This window comes from Lagenorhynchus albirostris, chromosome 3 (genome assembly GCF_949774975.1).
Source record: "Lagenorhynchus albirostris chromosome 3, mLagAlb1.1, whole genome shotgun sequence".
Lineage (NCBI taxonomy): Eukaryota > Metazoa > Chordata > Mammalia > Artiodactyla > Delphinidae > Lagenorhynchus > Lagenorhynchus albirostris.
Window position 1 is genome coordinate 109,935,035 of NC_083097.1, and position 17,622 is coordinate 109,952,656.

The 17,622-nt window shown below is 50.9% G+C and overlaps 2 protein-coding genes across 7 annotated transcripts in view; one reads left to right on the top strand and one right to left on the bottom strand.

Moving 5' to 3' along the window:
* Window positions 1-4,009, top strand: CCNI2 (cyclin I family member 2). The gene is made up of 5 exons (XM_060146344.1): window positions 1-432; window positions 876-1,004; window positions 1,588-1,662; window positions 3,120-3,260; window positions 4,004-4,009. The coding sequence occupies exons 1-5, from the start codon at window positions 1-3 to the stop codon at window positions 4,007-4,009; spliced, it is 783 nt and encodes a 260-aa protein (XP_060002327.1).
* Window positions 3,087-17,622, bottom strand: part of SEPTIN8 (septin 8) — a 26,604-nt gene continuing 12,068 nt past the window's right edge. For 2 of the 6 annotated variants that reach the window (XM_060143574.1, XM_060143573.1), the window contains 8 exons: window positions 16,706-16,901; window positions 16,177-16,363; window positions 15,002-15,163; window positions 14,336-14,432; window positions 13,970-14,138; window positions 13,633-13,765; window positions 13,341-13,531; window positions 3,087-4,411 (listed from right to left, as the gene is read on the bottom strand). In XM_060143574.1, coding sequence (XP_059999557.1) covers window positions 4,246-4,411; window positions 13,341-13,531; window positions 13,633-13,765; window positions 13,970-14,138; window positions 14,336-14,432; window positions 15,002-15,163; window positions 16,177-16,363; window positions 16,706-16,901 — 1,301 coding nt within the window. In that variant the 3' untranslated portion in view covers window positions 3,087-4,245. Of the gene's footprint in view, window positions 4,412-8,048; window positions 10,934-13,340; window positions 13,532-13,632; window positions 13,766-13,969; window positions 14,139-14,335; window positions 14,433-15,001; window positions 15,164-16,176; window positions 16,364-16,705; window positions 16,902-17,622 lie in introns of those variants that run through there. The other 4 variants (XM_060143569.1, XM_060143571.1, XM_060143570.1 and 1 more) reach the window with 4 other exon arrangements.

Genomic DNA, 17,622 nt, shown 5'->3' on the forward strand with positions numbered 1-17,622 from the left:
ATGGCTTCCGGCGGGCGGCCAGCGCCGGAGACGTCCGCCTCGGAGATAAGATCCGTCCGGCGTCCAGGTGAGAGTCCGGACGAAAGTCTGGGCGAAACAGTCCTTCGCTGTCTTCTCCCGCCGCCTCCGCGGAACGTCTCTCTCCCCGCGGCGATACGGAGAAGTTTCCCGGAGGCTTGCCTGCGCGGAGCGGTCAGTCTCCCGGAGCCGTCGTGGACCAGACCCACGCGGGGGGCAATGCGGCCTCGGTCAGCTGCGCGCCCCGCCCCCGGCGCCGCTCTGGGGCCACCGCCCCCGCCGCCCCTGGTTCCCAGCCGGCCCGTGCTGGTGCCGAGCGACTGGGGAGGCGTTCTGGACGAGCGCCAGCTGGATGCCCACCTGACCCAGGCCCAGGGCCGCGAGGCGCGCCTGTGGCTGGGGGGCCGAATCCAGGTACCGGTTCCCGCGGGGGCCCCTCCCGAGAGCACGTTCATCCTCCTCACGCGCGCACGGGACGCGTCCGGGTTCCACCTGCACCCGCCATCAGGTGAGCCGCACCCTGGAGCACGCACCTTCCCCAGGTGCATCCCCCGCACGAGGCAAGAGTCGAGATTCGCCAGCTTGTCACTGAGACGGTGCTTCTCTAGTAGGTGTTTTGGAGGAGGGCTTGTTTGAGTTGGGGAACCCTGCTGAAGACCAAAAAACGGGCACAGGAAGGAGAGGGTCTGAATGGGGGAGGCGCTGGGTAAGAGAGGCCCTTTATCCGACAGCGATTTAAGGTGAAGAGGCTTCTTACAGCCCCTCTGGTCACCGTAAGCAGACCGTTCAGCCACTGATGGACCGAGACTGGCCACCAGCGACCGTCCCTCCTCTGCCCCACCTCCTTCTTCCAGCAGGTGGAGATTTGCGAAGCTTTCCAGGAAGTCGTGTTGGGGCTCCTGAGAGTTGAGAACATCTTTGACTTCTCCCAGACCACTTTTAACCTGGCTCTCACTATCTTCAGCCGCCTCATAGTTTCAGTAAAGGTAGGGAAGTCTATGAGGCATGGTGACAGATGTTGGGGGCGCAAACTGACCTCTATTTCCCATTGCTGCCTAAGAGATGAGCCATCCCAGGTGCTCAGACTGAGCCTCATCAATTCAGTAAATGGCTCCAAGTGGTAGAACTGGAATTGGAACATCCTACCATCTGCCTGTCTGACTCTGTGTTGTGTGGCCGTCAGGGGTCGGTCGACTTGGGGAGCGTGAGAGGACCTAGCTGGGAAAGGACTCCCTTTGTGATGAGGTGGGGTGTGCTCGTCTGGACCAGTACAATGCAGCCTGAGGTCAGGATGGGACCGTGTGCTCCCTGAGATGGTGCCATATTTCCCACCTCCAGTCAGTCCTCTAACAAAGGACTATTGACTAGTCATCTGTGGTTCTGAAACCAGGAGGTTTTTACAGGTCACATCTAAAAATGGGGGTCACTTCCTTGTGGATAAATACAATCAGTCTTTTAAAAAAAGTTAAAAAGGCAAAACTTCATTTCTTAAAAAAAAAACCCACAGACGCTTTACAGTTAGTTTCTGGTATTCATATTCTGCTCATATGTGTTTCTTCCGTACTGCAGATAAAAAAGTGTTTACTCCATTGTGTTACAATTACTTCCTTGAGACTTGCTGCAAAAGTTAATGAAGAAGAGGAGGTATGCATCCCTGGAAGCTCATTCAGGGCTGCTTTTGAGGTATAGGGGTGTGTAACGCTGGAAACACTCAAGTTTCCTGAAAGGTCTGTGACCTTGGGAATGGGCATTTTGGAAAAGTCATACCTTCCAGGATTTCTTCTGTCCCTTCCTTAGGCTTGTCAGACTTTGGGGCCCCACAAATGGGTAATTAGAATAGCAGAATTGTTCTGGCCCAGCAAACCCAGAGGTCTGACTTCCTAGCAGATATAATCTTGCCTCATTGGTTGATGCCACATGTCACCTCCCATTAAGCAGAAGAAAAAGGCCTCCCAAACCATATGGCCTAATGACCACCCCCAGAAACTACATCTAAGAAAGCTGCTTGAGACTTAAGGACTTGGCTGTGTCAAAGAAACTGGTGTTCAGGGACTCTGGGACCCTTCTCGAAGAGGGGCAGGAGGGCCATGTGCAGTGGGTGGAAGAGAAGCCCCCATAAGTGCTTCAGGCTTGCTTGAACTTCTCAGTTTCACTGTGGCTTCTGTTCAGAAGATCCTCTCCCAATATCCTTCCCAGACCTCCCTTCCTTCCTCCTTCCCCCCAACCTCTCCCCCTTTGGGGGATAGTGGAACCACTGCCATTTCTACAAGGTCTCCCTTGGCTGATCTCAGGGTCCATGGGGGCAGAAAAAGTCACTTGTGTGTCCAGTTCCAAACCTTCAATAAAATTTATTTTAACCCTGTTTATGATTATATAATAATAGATGCTTTTGTCCAACTAAAAATCAAGTAAATAAACTTTAAAAGAAATATTTCTAGAGGTTATAGTAGTAATACTACTATACAGTTATATAGTAATACTTTAACTAAAAAAGTAGGACCAAGTCTTCAGTGCACTTGGTACTTGCATGTTTACTCATAGACAAGCCTTATTAGTTTCTCTGGGGAAAAGTCATAGTTTTTCCAGAACTGAACTGCCTTCAGTAAGGGCGGAAAGGAATGTGTTTGCAGCTATGGTGCTGCCAAAACCATGGGAGGTTTTATCAATGAGTCTGTCTGACGCAGACCAGGAAGCTCAAAGGTATACTCCTCTCTATGACAAGGAATCATGGTAGGGATTGGGAACAGGGAATGGGTAGAGCCCACAGCTGGAAAGCTTTGAGTGCGTTGTTACAGCTGAATGGGGGAGACAGCACAGCCCCAGCCTCCAAAGCACCTTCAGGTATGAGCTGGAGTGCAGTTGGGGATCAAGACCTGTTGGCAGCAGGTGACCATGTGACATTCACTACATATTGTCACAATACCTGGGGACTTGACAGATAGCCAAGATCTGGTTTGGTTTTCCTTTCAGAAGCATTTTCTGTGGTGGGTCAGTGGAAGACAACTCTACTAGGGTCATGGATGCCCAGTCCCCAGGGATAAGAAAACAAAAGCTACCATGACATGGTGTAGGGCTTTGGCCTCTTTATTTTCTTTTTACAGTTAATTCCACGCATAAAAGACTTCATAAAGCACTATGGCTCTGGCTATTCCCCGAATGAGCTGCTGAGGATGGAGCTGGCTATTTTGGACAAACTTCACTGGGATCTCTACAGTGGGACACCGCTGGACTTCTTGACCATAGTGAGTACGAGTCTACCCTGGACTCACTGTGCCTTTAGAACAGCTGTTCACAACATAGGATGGCAAAGCACACGTCCTTGCATATGCAGCACAGTGAGGTGACCCACAAGGCTCACAACATACGGAAGAGTGAAATGTTGTCTTAAATCCAACACAGTTCCACCAGACTCCCACTTCTAAAGGACATTAAATTAACTTTACAAAGATATTTAGATGGCACTATTGTGGTGAGTTTCTCTTTTAAATACACACTGCAAAAATATTTAACTTTCCGTTCTATGAATACTGTACATAAAAATCTGTCTGCTTTTGCTACACTTTACACACATTCACTTAGCTGTCTTTGTTCACCTACACACAGTCCTTATTGAGGCTTTAGACCATATTGATCTGGCACTTAAAAATGTCGTATTCGTTTGTATTCGTTTTAGTTAGAGAATGATGGTCACCCTTTAGAATATGATTCTGTTAGTAAGGCAAAATTATGCAATGTGGAAATGTCATGGGGTTTTGGTCTGTTATGAAGCATGAAGATTAAATCACTAAGGGCTGTATCAGTATGAAAACTGGCCACTGTTGCCAAGCTGCAGAGTTTCCTCTCATGTCAAGCAGATACAAGTAACTTTTCTGCTACCTGAATCTTGAATCGTATGCTTCTATTTTTCAGAATTGAAACACTGTCATCTGGGTACTTTAGGCTCTTAATGAGCATGTCACAAAGCAGACTGTCTTTTTCTCTCCAGGGTTGAAGCTGAGCTTGGCCACAGAGGGGGTATTAAGCCCCAAGCCCGTTTGGGGGGCCATGAATGGGAATGAAAAGGGTTGGGCAACATTTGATATTCCCTGATGAAAATTTAAATTGTTTGCACTTTTGGTCATTGATATATGAAAAGTATGGGGTTTTCTGTTCTAACATTAAAAACCACGGTCTCCAGTTCCACGCCCTGGTGGTCCTGGGCTGGCCCCACGTGAAGGAGCTGCTGCCTCAGAGGAATCCTTCCCTCCACGTCGCATCCCTGACCAGGCAGCTGCAGCACTGTATGGCGGGCCACCAGCTGCTGCAGTTCAAGGGCTCCACACTGGCCTTGGTCATCATCACCTTAGAGTTGGAGAGGCTCATGCCCGACTGCTGTACTCCTATATCTGATCTGCTAAAGAAAGCACAGGTAGACATCAACTTTGCCCCAGACCAGGCTCTCAGTTTTGCCCCTTCAGCTGATGCACTCTGCCCCCAAAAGGGTACCTGTGGCCCTTCTTGGCCCTTGTGGGCTCCAGAAGATGCTCTGGCCATGATGACTCTGAAGAGTCTTCCTAAGGGCTAGGCTTTTCACACGTGGCGTATCCTCTGGACTTGAGTATTAGATACACATTCCCTTCACCAGAGTGGGTTTCTCTGACAGTGAGTGAAGCTTTATCTCAGTAGCAGCCCTTGTAGTCAAGAGGATGTGGGGACATGTCTAGCTCAGGAGGAAGCAAACCTGAGCTTAGTATTGAGGAGTGTAAATTTCTGACCCCTCACCCTCTATATGGTACCAGGCACCAGGATACCCTGAGTAGGCACTGGGAGGTCAGAATCACTCAGGATGGACAGGGTAAGATGGAATGCAGTTAGAATAATGACAGTTTTTGCTGAGGTTGAAGATGGGTGTTCCTGAGATGGTGGGGTTAATGTTCTTAAGTTGGGTGGTTGGACCTTCCTGAAATTGCTCCATGCTAATATTTCAGCACTGAATTGCTCATTCTTTAGAATGTAAAATGATTCTGCCTCAAGGATGACCACTCTGTCTTAATTACAGGTCGGTATTAGGCAATGGAACCACTGCAAAGAACTTGTAAAGCAACAGCTGACAAGTTTTTAGTCATCCTCCCGCACAGACAACTTTCTGGTTCACCTGCCAGCCTCTGTGCCCCTACCCCGGTGCCCTTTAGAGCATAATGGCAATCCCGCCTTGCTTGGACTCCTCTATATTGTAGGCTTTATGGATCCTATAACAAGAAAGGAAGAAGGCCCTGAAAGAGCAACTGAGAAAACATTCCTGTCTTCAGAAAAAATTAAGGGGGCAAAAAAGATAGGTCAGGGTCCCTAAAGGGAAGGGTAATCTGACAAACTGAACCCCTGCCTCCCTCTGAACCCTGGGCCCGAGACCAGGGAGAAGGAGTAAATGCTCATACTGCAGCTTGCTTTTTCTTCCTTCTCCAGCAAGGGCTGTATCAGCCCCTAAGACAGCTGGACTGTGAGGCCAGAGGTAGGCCTTGCTCAGGGCCGAAGGGCTGGGCTGGTGCTGACAGACAAGTTCTTGCTGCTCCACCTGCCAGAGCTGGCCAGGTCCTTCCAGCTTCCCAGGCTTGTACCAAGAACATGTGCAGCTTTCAACTCCCAAGTACTCTGCCCACCCCTGCAGAAATGGGATAGTCTCTCCAGGTAGATTTACCTTGACTTGGCCAGGATTTAAGTCTTTTCTTCATAAGGACTCGATTTATAAAGTATGCTTTATTTAACGTACAGCATCTTGATCAAGCTTTAGGCAAATTTCTCCTTTGTTACTCTTAAGCAAAGTAGTTTATTAGCTTAACTAGAGGGATTCTTGTGTTAAAGCAGAACACTTCAAGGTGGCCCTTGTGATGGGGAGAGACAGCTCCCAGAGCTTCTGGTTGAGGTGAGCAGGTGCTGAGGCTGAGGCTGCCTCCACCACTGCCAGGAGGAGGGAGAGATCACTAGAGTGGCTGAGGGAGGTGACACTATAGAGCCATTCTCTAGGCAGTGGAGTCCAGCTGGCAGCGATGCCCACTGGGGCTGTGTAAGGACTGTTGGGGATATGAATGACTGAACCACACATTTAGAGGTAATTTGTGAAGTTCTTCCCCTGTGAACAGTTTTTTGTAAACGTGCTAAGCCACGCGGAGCGTGATCTGCTACCAGCTGCAAAATAGCCGAGGACTACATATAGTATAATAGTGTCTGTACTGTAGTCAGCACAAATCTCTACCTTTTGTTGAAACAAATTTGCTTGTTGGAACTTTTGTTAAAATACACCTTAATTCCTTTCAACCCTGTCTGAGTCTTATTTTATATGTATTAGATACCTTGCATTTAGAGTTGATAGAGTCAAATACACTTGAAATACATCTCTCAAGCCCTGTCAGTAACTGTCCTCTAGTCCAACACAGAGGGACATGCTGAGGGGCAGCCTGCTGCTCATGGCCACAGCTCCCTCTGCCTCCTTCCTTCCATTGGGAGTGGGCACTGTCGCTGGTGGGGCAGGGGCTCATCCTGAGAGCCCACACCAGCTCACGCTGTCTCTGACTTCAGGAAACTGCTGAGAGGTATCTGGACCCCCTTAACCAAGTAAGCTGCATCCCCAGAGCTAAACCAACTCTCAGTCTCTTGGAAAAAGGAGAAGGTGGACCTGTGAGCCACAGTATGGGGGTAAGGGACAGCCTTGCTGCTTCATCTTTCTGTAAATAATATTCCCCTTCTTTGGGGAAGCAAACTTCTGTATTGCCAAAATACCACTTGTGAGATTTTTTGTTTTAAAAGTTTTATGCTGTTCAAGCTTGTCTTGGAATCCTAGGTCCCATCCTACTCTCCTTTAACATTTTTTTCCTGCAGTTAGGAACTCATATCCCACCTCAGATTAGAGACTGGGGATCACTGTGGTGGGAGAAATAAAGACACATCCATCTTCCACTTGTCCCCATCTGCAGAGGGCAGGAATTGGTAAAGGACTGTGGCTGCAGAAAACAGAGATGGGAGAGAGCTCAGAGGCAGGTGGGCTAAGAGAGGAGCACATGGATGAGCATCATAGACCTGTCCTAAATTTGTCCAAATATTACCTCGCCCAACTGGGTGAGCCAAGGTCCTTCCATCAGTGTGGCCCTATTCCCCCTGGCTTCCTAGAGAGTCTCTGTCCTTCAAAGCTTGATGAAGACTTTGCCTCCCTGCTACCTGCCTCCCTGTGGGGAGAGTAGTGCTATACCTTCACTAGGGATGCCTGCATGCCAGTCTCCCTGCTGGGCTGTCAGCTTCCCCACCTTAGTCCCCCATCTCCTCATTTTGGTCTTCCCTGAGATTAACCTACTGTCCAACAGAGAAAGCACGTCAACAATGGGCCCAGGAGATTGCCATCACTTCCTTCAACCACCAGTCTGCCCTTAACCAAGTATTTGCCTACTTACCAGGGCATCCCATCTCTGCAAAACCATCTCAGGTCCACCAACCTACACTGTCAAGCTGCACAGGAATTAAGGGTCCAGGATACCAATATTGAAACCTCAATTCCTCCAGTTACGAGCTGTGTGACCTTGGGTAATTACTTAACCTCTCTGTGCCTTGCCTATAAAATGGGCAAAATGGTACCTAACCATAGGATTATTGTGAAGATTAGAGGAATTAATACATGTAATGCACTTTAGACCAATGACTAGCACACAATAAGAACTCAAATGTTAGTCGTCGTATGTCAAGCCTCCTCAACAAGGAGGTAAACTTTTCAAGCGCAGGGTCTTCCTTCTCTCATGTCCTGCTGGATAAAGTCACCTGATAAAGATTCATTAACCACAGGCTGCGTCTTCTCTCTCCTATCTTTCCTCCATCCCACACCTATTCAAGAGCCTTTCACAGATGCCCATGGCAGGATTCACTATTAAAACACTACTCCTATAGAAGCTGATCAACCCCACAAAGTTCATGGAAAAGACAAGCTGTATTTTACCACAGGTGTAGCAGATTAATAGGCTAGGAAACATTAAATCAGAAAAGCCACTGCCCAAAGAAGACACCACAAAAACTCAAAATAAATGCAAAATTTAATGGAAAAAAATGAGTACAAAGTGAATGGAAAGGAACAAAAATTGTCAATGAATGAAGGAGTAAATGAATTAACAAATGAAGCAGTTTTAGAAAAGCATGTTAACGTAAGAGACTAGCAAGCCACACTTCCCTTGGGCCTCTTATCCAGTAATACGAGCCCCACTTAACAAGGAACCCACACAAAGACATACACACAAACATACATGGAGTTAGTCTGCACAAGTGCAGACCACCTAGACTCAGGTTACCCATAACTTGGGTGACCATACCTCCCAGTTTGCCTGAGACAGTCATGGCTTATGCCTGTTGACTTGGCATAATTATTAATAGCATTTCCTTTCACTCTCAAAAGTCTCAGTTTGGGCAATAAATTATATGGTGATTCTACCCAAAACCAACTTGGTTCATGAAAGACATGATAGTAAATGCCAGCGTGATCCCACTGACTGTCCTAAATGCCAACAGATGATACTGAGACAGAAAAGGAGGGGTAATCAGATCCTGCAGACAGGGGGCACATTCCGTGATGGGGAGCTTGTTAAATAATGGCAAGTTCTAAGCCCACCTTGGGCACCAAGAATTAATTTGGTCTCAGCTAAAAATGACAAAATTCCAAACATAAACAGCATGGGAGAAAAGTGCAGTAAGGCTTGCTGAAGTCAATGGGTCCTGTGGAGGCAGCTCAGACCCCAGAAAATGTAACAATGACAGGTCTCCCCGAGATTCTGGGAAGGCGTGGGCCCGCAGGCAGATAACCAGCTATAATTCTGGCCTCCCAAGTATGCCCTGGGTGCAGCCCGCAGGCGGCAGTGGATGGGTGGCAGAATCTGCCCACTCCAAGAGTCCCCAGATTAGCCCATGAATCAGGAGTCCTTATTTCTTATATAACCAGTGAACCTGCTGGGTCACTGAGCCTCGTCTTCAGAAATACATTAGCTATACATTAGCTGACAGCGGCTATCTTAAAGGTCATACTTCCACCCAACTAAATACACTTTCAGACATATAATTACCCTAAAGTTAAGCCACTCACAGTCCACATCTGCCTTAGATATGCTGATTTACCTTTTTGGATACCCACACTGAAGCATCAGTTATAGCCAGAGGTGGATTTACTCTGAAGCTAATGAAGCTTAATTCCCAGTGCCCTTTCCAAGGCCCTGTACCTAATTTTATACTCACATCCTTCTTTTTATTTTTTAAAAAAAAAAAAAAGGTTTCTCAAGTAGTTCAAGCTTCAAGCCCCTCAAAAACCTGTATCCACCCCTGGTCATGGCATAACTTTGGAGAATCTTCACTTTGAGCATCAATAAAACCTGCTCTGCTCCTGGCGAGGAGAAAAAGACCACCTTTTCCTGGTCACGCCTCAGTGGATACACACAGCTCACCCTCCACCCCTCTCTGAATGTAACACAATCTCAGAAGGGCAGGAGGGAGCCAGGACCTTGTCCTGGAAATCAGTAAAGCAGGCCAAGGCAGAAAGAGAGAAACAATGATGGGAGAGAAGATGAAGGACGTAAAAAACAAAACGCCAATCCAACAATATATTAGCGCAGCTTCCTATGTCTTCCAACTAGGGAGTGCACTAGACTGTAAGCTCCTTGAGGACAGAGCTGTGCTTTACTCTGGGTAGCCAGTGCCCAGCACAGTGCTTCATCAACATTAAATGAACTCCTTCCTCTCATCTATTCATTTCTTGTGCACCATATTATCAGCCTATATTTTCAACCCTGATATTCTCAATGGCTTGCAAATCAACAGGAACATAGAAGCATGCTTGTACTTTCTTAGAATGTTCTCTTTAAGAATGCCGGTGAAGGGGAAAAGCTCCTCTCCTGGTATTTTTTTCTTAAATTGTTCACATGCATCAGACACTTTCACCTCTTTCCCTGTGACTCAGCCAAGAAAAAGGAAACAATGATCTGGAGAAAAACCTGTTCCCGCTGAACACTCTTGCATTTGGAATATGCAGAATTGGTTTGGGGGTCTTAGTTAAACAGAGTCAAACACTTAACACGCACACGTGGGGTTGGTCCCCGTTTACAGGTAGCACCTCTGGGGCACAGAGACAATGGCTGTGGGCTGCTGTTCCATTTACATTCACAGTAAGAACACTGGATGTGGTCTTGTTCATGATCCACTTTCATCCATAAAGAAATTCCAAACACTGTCATTACAGGATGTTTATTACCCACCTCTCCCTATATTTTATAGGGATACTTTATACATAAGAAAGGTTTAGAGATATTTTTAGTTTTTAAAAATCAGGGAATCTGTTACTTATGAAAATAATGGGAGAGGGTATTATTTGTCTTTATGCTCGTGCCAAAATAAAAATTTAGAAGTGCTTTAAAAGTTATTATTGAAATTAAGCTCTAGGTTAGAAAAATTAAAATGAAGGGGAACCAGGCGAATTTGCAGCATGTATACCACACCACGTGGCCACACCTAGGGCACTGCATGAGTTGCCATCTTGACGCTGAACAATTAGGCCGAGCATCGCCGGCTGGGGCCTTCGCTAGAGCGGCACAAGACTGCTCCGTCAAGGAATAGTGACACTGTAAATGGAAGACCAGCCACTGGCTCTGAAAAAAATAAACCTCATCAGTTTTGGATTCCAGCATTCATGGCTTTAACGAGTTTGCATAGAGAGGGTGGCCCGCCAGGCCCAGGCAGCCTGGGGGATGGCGGGGTGGGGGGGGTGGGGGGGAAAAAGCAAGGCTGTAAACACTGGAGTCTGTACCAGCTCCCAGTCCGTCCTCACACCATGTTATGGGAGAAGGGTCACAAGGTGTAACTCAAGCAACTTAACACATGAAAGTCTAAAGTCCACTCTTGACATGTAAGTCTGTGCGTGCGTTAACTGAAAAATAAAAATAAAACAAACAGAACAAAAACAGACACATTAAAAGGTACACAGACGACCAAATCAAACAGAAGCAAAAGACAGCAAGATGAACACTGGGAAAGGACAGTCAGTTTGGCATTTGTAACAAGCAAAGCAGAGAATTCGCTTCAGTTTATGGCATCCCAGGCTGAGGGTCGGATAGGGAAGTAATTTTGCAAAGATCAATTAAAATTTGAAGAATAAGTACAGTCAGTCAAAGCCATTCAACTAAATGGTCACAAAAAAATGTCCCCCCAAATGCACTCCTGACTCATCCCATTCCCCTGACCAGGGTGGGGGGAAGGGGTGCTCCCAGCCACCCCACCTACCCCACTCCTGGCCTCCACAAGGCCAGCATTGGAGGAGAGCGCTCTCTCCCAGAGGCCAAACTGACTGAAGCTTTCTGGAATGTCCAGCAAACAGAAAAGGCCTGTTTTCCAGGCCCAGGTCACATGAAAAAAGCAGGGAGACCTGACACCAGTGATGAGCCCCACCCTGAGCTGTGCTGGTGCCCTTGCAGCCAGCCTGCACCCCACCCCATTGGCCCTCATCCCCTGACCTGGCCACGGGTCCTTGATCTTCTGTTTTTGAGGGGTTTCGCCATAGCTTATTTCCTAGGGGACTCTGCCTGCCTTTTTTTAAACGAGATGGCCTGGGATAAGCTGGCAGGGAGCACGGAAAAGTCAATTCAGGAGCCAGCATGTGGTTCATAGAATGGCATACCCACTCCCAGGAAAAACAAGATTTCTGAGCCATTAGCTTGAAATCCACACAGGTTCCAATTCACAGAGCCCTCACACTCACCGAGCTCACCAAGACCTGGACATGGGACCAGGGCTGGAAGCAAATGCAAAGCAGAAGGGAAGTTTACATGGCTGAGGGGAGTGTGGGGCTGGGGTCCTCCCTGGGGACGAGCAGGGGCTTATCTGTCGCAGCCGTGCCAGCAGCTGGGGTGGAACCACCAGTCAGCAGGATGCGGGAAACTACAGGGTCTATTCCAAAGCAGAAGACAGGCCTCAGGAATGAGAACTAGCATCCAGTTCCTAAACGCCTGGCTTTGTCCCCCTGGTCTCCCCCAGAAGCTCCTTAAGTTTATTTTCCTTAGATGTGTCTGTGCCTCTGTGCGTGTGTGCCTTGGGGACTGTGTGTGTTAGTAGATATGTGTCTGAGTCTATGTATGTGATGGGGCAGGAGAGAGTAAGACAGTGTACATGTGTCATGCGTGTGTGTGTGTTAAGGAGCACAATATTGGGGGGCAGGTGGAAGGCTAAGGCCACAAGCAGCATCCCAGGGCCACAGCTAGCCATGCGCTGCATGCCCCTAACCACAAGGCTCCACTGCCACCACGGAAGGAAATGCCTGGACACACACATTCCCAAACACTCCAGGAGGAAATGGAATTCCAAGGAGAACAAGAATGAGGACCAAGATGGGTACACCTGGCAAGAGAAGGAAGGTACCTGACACAGACCAGGGGCAGGGAGAAGCAGGGACAGATGAGATCCCCACAGTGTGATGCTGTGTGGGACACTGAATGAAGTGGGGCGGGAGAGGGAGACTCCCCGGGAGCCAGGGCATCTGGACTCCAGATGTGAGTGTGGAAACAGGCTATGAAAAACACCAAGGAGAAGGGACTTAGAGTGGCCCCCACCTGGCCAAAATTGACTGCACTCCTGGAAAAGCCTCCGCCCCATCCCCTATAATTCTCTCTCCTCTGAGTACTCTTGGAGGAACAACTCCAGCCTCTACTTGAGGGGCAGCCTCCTCTCCAGTAGGACTCACAGGGCCCCTACAGGGAGCTGCTGTCCTTCCTTTAGCAGGTCAAGATCATAGTGTCCAGGGGGTCAGTGCTGGCTGGGCTCAAGTCTCCACTGTCCTCAGTCACCACCTGCCTGCCAATATGGGGCCCACGTCCACAGCTTCAGGACTGAGGGGGAGGCACCATGGCTGTCCAAGCAGAAACCACAGGAGCTTTTGGAATCTGCCCAGAAATGCTAACATTCCCAGGCCCTGACCGTCTCCTGGCCTGAAAGACTTTCCCTGAGACCCTATACCCTCTCGGGGGCCACTCCCTGCCTGTGTGGCCCAGCCTTCTCCACCCAGCTCTTGAGGGGGCTGCAGGAGAGAGAGAGAAAGACACAGAGAGAGAGAGAGAAATGGGGTGTGGGGTAGAAGAGGGAGAGAGGGGCCACTCATGCACGAATACAAGAGTGGGCATGAATGCTTGATATCTTGAGATATGAAGATCACTAGTGAAAGAAGAAAGGTGAGCAAGAATGAGGTGGGAGAGCAAGTGAAAGGAGAGAGCAAAATGGTGAGCCAGCGAGAGTGAGCAAGAGTGAGAGGGAGCGAGCCAGCGCAGGGCAGGGAGCCCGCCACCTACTTCTTCTTGTCCTTGTCCTTCCTCAGAGGCTGCTGCGAGGTGGCGTGCAGGGCCTGAGACTGCAGGGCCTCCACCGCCGCCTTCCTGCGGTTGAAGGCGTTGGTCTCCTCCTCCAGTTCCCGGCGCTTCTCCTCCACCTTGCGCTTCTCTTCCTGGTGGACCCGCTTGAGGTGTTCAAACTTCTCGTGGAGCTGGGAGCAGAAGGCGGGGAGGCCAGGCTTCATGTGGGCCCAGAAGGAGCCCAGGCCCTCCCTGGCCTGGCCTCACCACAACCCTCAAGCCCCGCACACACCTCTCTCTCCTTCTCCTTCAACTCCAGCTCCGTCTCCTTCACTTTGTTGACGAACATCTGCCTCATCTCCTCCTCCTTCCTCTGCAGCTCGCTCAGGAATTCTTTCCTCTTGGCCTCATATGTCTCCTGTAAGCTGTGGAGACCCAGAGAAAAGAGGCCAACGCAGGGATTATGGCGGAACGGAGTGGGCAGAGCCAGAGAAGCGAAATCACGTGGGCATGGGGGATCGGGGGCAGAGGATGCTGGGGTCCCAGCAGCCTCTCTCCCCAGCTCACAAGCCCCCAGAACAGATGCCGACGTGGCAAGTCTGGCTGTGGCTGGGGAGATAGGCTGTCACCTGAAAGGCTGGCTGTCACCATCGCTGTCCTGGAAGCCCATCTCCTCCAACTTGCAGCGCCGGTAGAGCTCGTAGTGCCGACTGTGGGTCTGCTCGCGGAGGTCCTCCATGTTCACCCGGATCAGCATTTCCCGGAGCTTCACGAAGTCGCAGTGATTTTCGTTCTCCACTGAAAGGAGAGGGCACGTGGGCATCAGGCAGGCTCCCAGCCACCAGCACAGGAAGGACGGGGCACAGGACAGCGGTTAGGGTGTTAGAGGTAGACTCCAGAAAGAGGACAGGCAGCAGATGGTCACGGTGAGGACACAGGACAGGGGACTGAGTCCGGGTCCCCAGCCGGGGCTGTGCTCTCACCACCACACTCACCCTGCACCACGCCCCAAGGGTACTGCCGCGCTCGCACCAGCTTGTTCCCCACCTTCACCTCCTCGGTGCTGCCCACCACGGCAAAGGGCAGGTGTGCCTGGAAAGGGCCCAAGTGTGCATGAGCACTGAGGTGACACAGGCTAATGAACAGACCCACCCTCACTGCCCCTGGGCCCCAGGGAGGGGTTGCCCAGACCTGAACAAGGCCTGGCCAGATGCTCACTTGACGGCTTTCCTTTGGAGAAGTATCCTGGAACCTCCACACAAGGGAGTGGGCTGAACCCGCAACCCCTTTCCTCTTGTTCTAGGGTGTTCTTTCAGCCCTTGGGCTCCCCAGGGGCCACTAGAAGCTCTCTCAAACGACCTGTGGGCCTGGCTCTCTTCCAAGTTCCCAAGCCCTGGCATCCTGCCTGCTTGCTCCTGCAGGTTTCAGGTCCTAGCCCTGAGTTCGTACCTTGGGAAACTTAAACCTGGGGAAGCCCCGGTACCAGCCCAATACCCAATTCTTCCCATCTCCTGTCCAGAAGATGCAGGACTGGCCAGCTCCCAGATGCCCACCCATCTTTCCTGGAGAGCTAAGGTTGAAACCCAGGGAAAAGAGAGTGGCCTGGGGCTGGCTCCAAGCCCTCTGGCCCCAGAGCCCCAAGGCCCTTGCCCAACACTCACATTCATGACCGCATTAATCTCTGCAACAGCTTCATCATCCGTGGGAAACTGGTAGATCTGGACCCCATTGCTGACCAGCTCACCCATGATCTTGATCTTGAACTTGTGGAGCTCACTCTTGGAAATGGTGTCCGCTTTGGCGATGATGGGAATAATGTTCACCTGCCAGGATTGAGGAGAGGGGTCAGCAGGTGAGTTGCTCCTTGACTGTGGAGAGCCCTGCTCAGGCCACACCCCTGGGCAGGCGGGCAGGAAGCCAGAGAGATGGAGCTGCTCCTAAGGGGTGTCCTGGCCTGAACCCAGCCAGCTGGGGCCGTTCTGACGGGTTGTAACAATTGGCTGCAGTGTTTCTTACAGCCCTGGCTGCCCCAAACCTCCATCCAGCCCCAAATTACTCCCTTGGGCATGCCCAGCTTTGACCCAGAGTGCTCTGAAGGTCTTAACCGGTGTGGGGCCTGACAGGACCAGCAGTAGGGGGCTGAGCACCCCCAAAGCAGGTTAGATGACCCATTAGCAGAAGCCACAGGAAGACCTCAAAATCTCCCAGGCCAAGGTTATCCCATTGTTCACAGTGAAAATTAACTCCTGAGAGAGGGGAGCAGTCACATGAGAGCTGACAGGTGACTCTGGGGCTGCACACCCTCCAGGACCCCATGCCATTCCTGTCATTCCCATGAAGCTGCCCTTTTAATACCCACTCCTCATTCTCACTCTAATTCTAGGGCTTAACTCTCCTGTCTCTACTGTGCTCAGGAGGACCCCAAGGGAAAGCCACGGCAGGAAGGACAGGGGAAGTGAAGGCAGCAGAGGAACTAGGAATTGAGAGAGAGAAAATGAGCAGAGAATTGGGATGCTCTGGGGAGGTGGGGTCAGAGGGGCAGAGGGACGGGGGCGAGGTGGGGAGGTAACTCTAGGGGGATGGGGAGGATGCCAGGAGCTAGCAGGCTGAGAATAAGAATCAACTCAGCTGGAAGGAATGGGCTCAGGGCCAGACGCAGGGGACAGAGATCTAGAGAAAGAGCCCAGAGCAATGGGGGCTGGCTGGAGCCATAGGGACAGATGCAAGAGAAGATACAGAGAGGACCAAGCCCAGGGGGCTGTCCACCAGCCCCCAACCACACCCCCCCTCTGTGGAAGATGGGGAGCCCACAGAATCAGCTGGAGGGGGGCCAGACCTTGCTGTCTAGTTTCTTCATGGTCACCAGATCCAGGGACTTGAGGGAGTGCCCCGTGGGCGTGATGAAGTAGAGGCAGACGTGGATCCTCGTGTCATGGTAGTCGAAGAGCGAACGGCGGATCTTCAGCTCCTCCTGCAGGTAGTTTTCAAACTGCGCATCGATGTAGTCAACTATGGGCCTGTAACTACAGACGGCTCCGTCACTGGAAGGCAGGCAGCAGAGCCGTGGTGCAAGGCCTGGAGCCCAGCCAGGCTGCCCACCAGCCTTCTCTCTGTGGGAACGAACAGCTTCTACCTGGGGATCCCTGTCTGGGTACAGGTGGCTGACCCCTTCTCCTGGTCCCCCAAGGGGTCCTCAGGACCTTAGATATTCTCCTAACGGCCCTCCCCTGGCCCCCATGGAGTGCGGGCTTGGTTACTTGTCTGGGGCAGCGAGGAGTGCAGAGCACTCGGGCAGAGTGTTAGAACCACGGCCAACATGGAGCGACGGGGAAGAGACCAGGCGGGCCGCCCTTCCTGTCACTTGCCTCTCATCCTTATTGATCTGATCCCCGAAGCCCACGGCATCCACGATGGTCAGCTTGAGCTGCACGTTGCTCTCTTGGAGGTCGTAGGTCTGGGGCCGCAGGCGCACACACTCCTCATGGTGACTGGCTTCCTCGGTCTCAAAGGTCGTGTTGAAGAGCGTGTTCATCAGTGTGGACTTGCCAATGCCAGTCTCCCCTGGGGGGCAAGGAGTGGGCAGAGGGGATGTCAAAGGCTGGAACTGGGGCTGTCCCTGGCTGTTGGGTAAGCCAGGTGGGGCTCAGGCACCCTCGGCCTCTGTACAAGAGAGAGGGGCAGGTCTCCCACTCCATCCCCCACTGTCCCCAACCCCATGAACCACCCCTTCTCAGTGGCCTCAGAAATAATATGTGGAAGGAAGACCCAAAAGGCTGACTTGGATATAAGACATGGCTACATGGGGTGTGTAGGTGTTTCCTCAGAGCGTGGGGAAGAGACAAAGCCAGGCAGTTGTGAGATACCACTAGACACTGGCCCCTGCTGGCCTCAATGGGACCCGGTCACCTGCTCTACACACCATCCCTCCTGGGCCCAGGAAGGTCATGGGGCCAGCAGGGTCAGGGTCTGAAGCCACCAGTGGCTCAGCTCACCTGCTGTGGGTGGCCCCAACTTCATGAAGCTTTAATGGGAGGGGGGAGGTTCAGGAAAGGCTGCTTTCCAAGGGGCACCCACAGCCTGGCAGATGCCAGGGCTTGGGCACCTGTAGAGGGTCTGGCAGAGCTTTTTGTCCCCTCTGGGAGCCCCAGGCCCTGAGGCACATGGAACCTTCCAGAGCCTCCCTGTTGGGGGCTGTATTTGTTTAGATGTGTACTGGAGCTCTTACTACATAACACTGTAATGCAGGGACAGTCTGGTTTACCATACTGTCCTTGACACACAG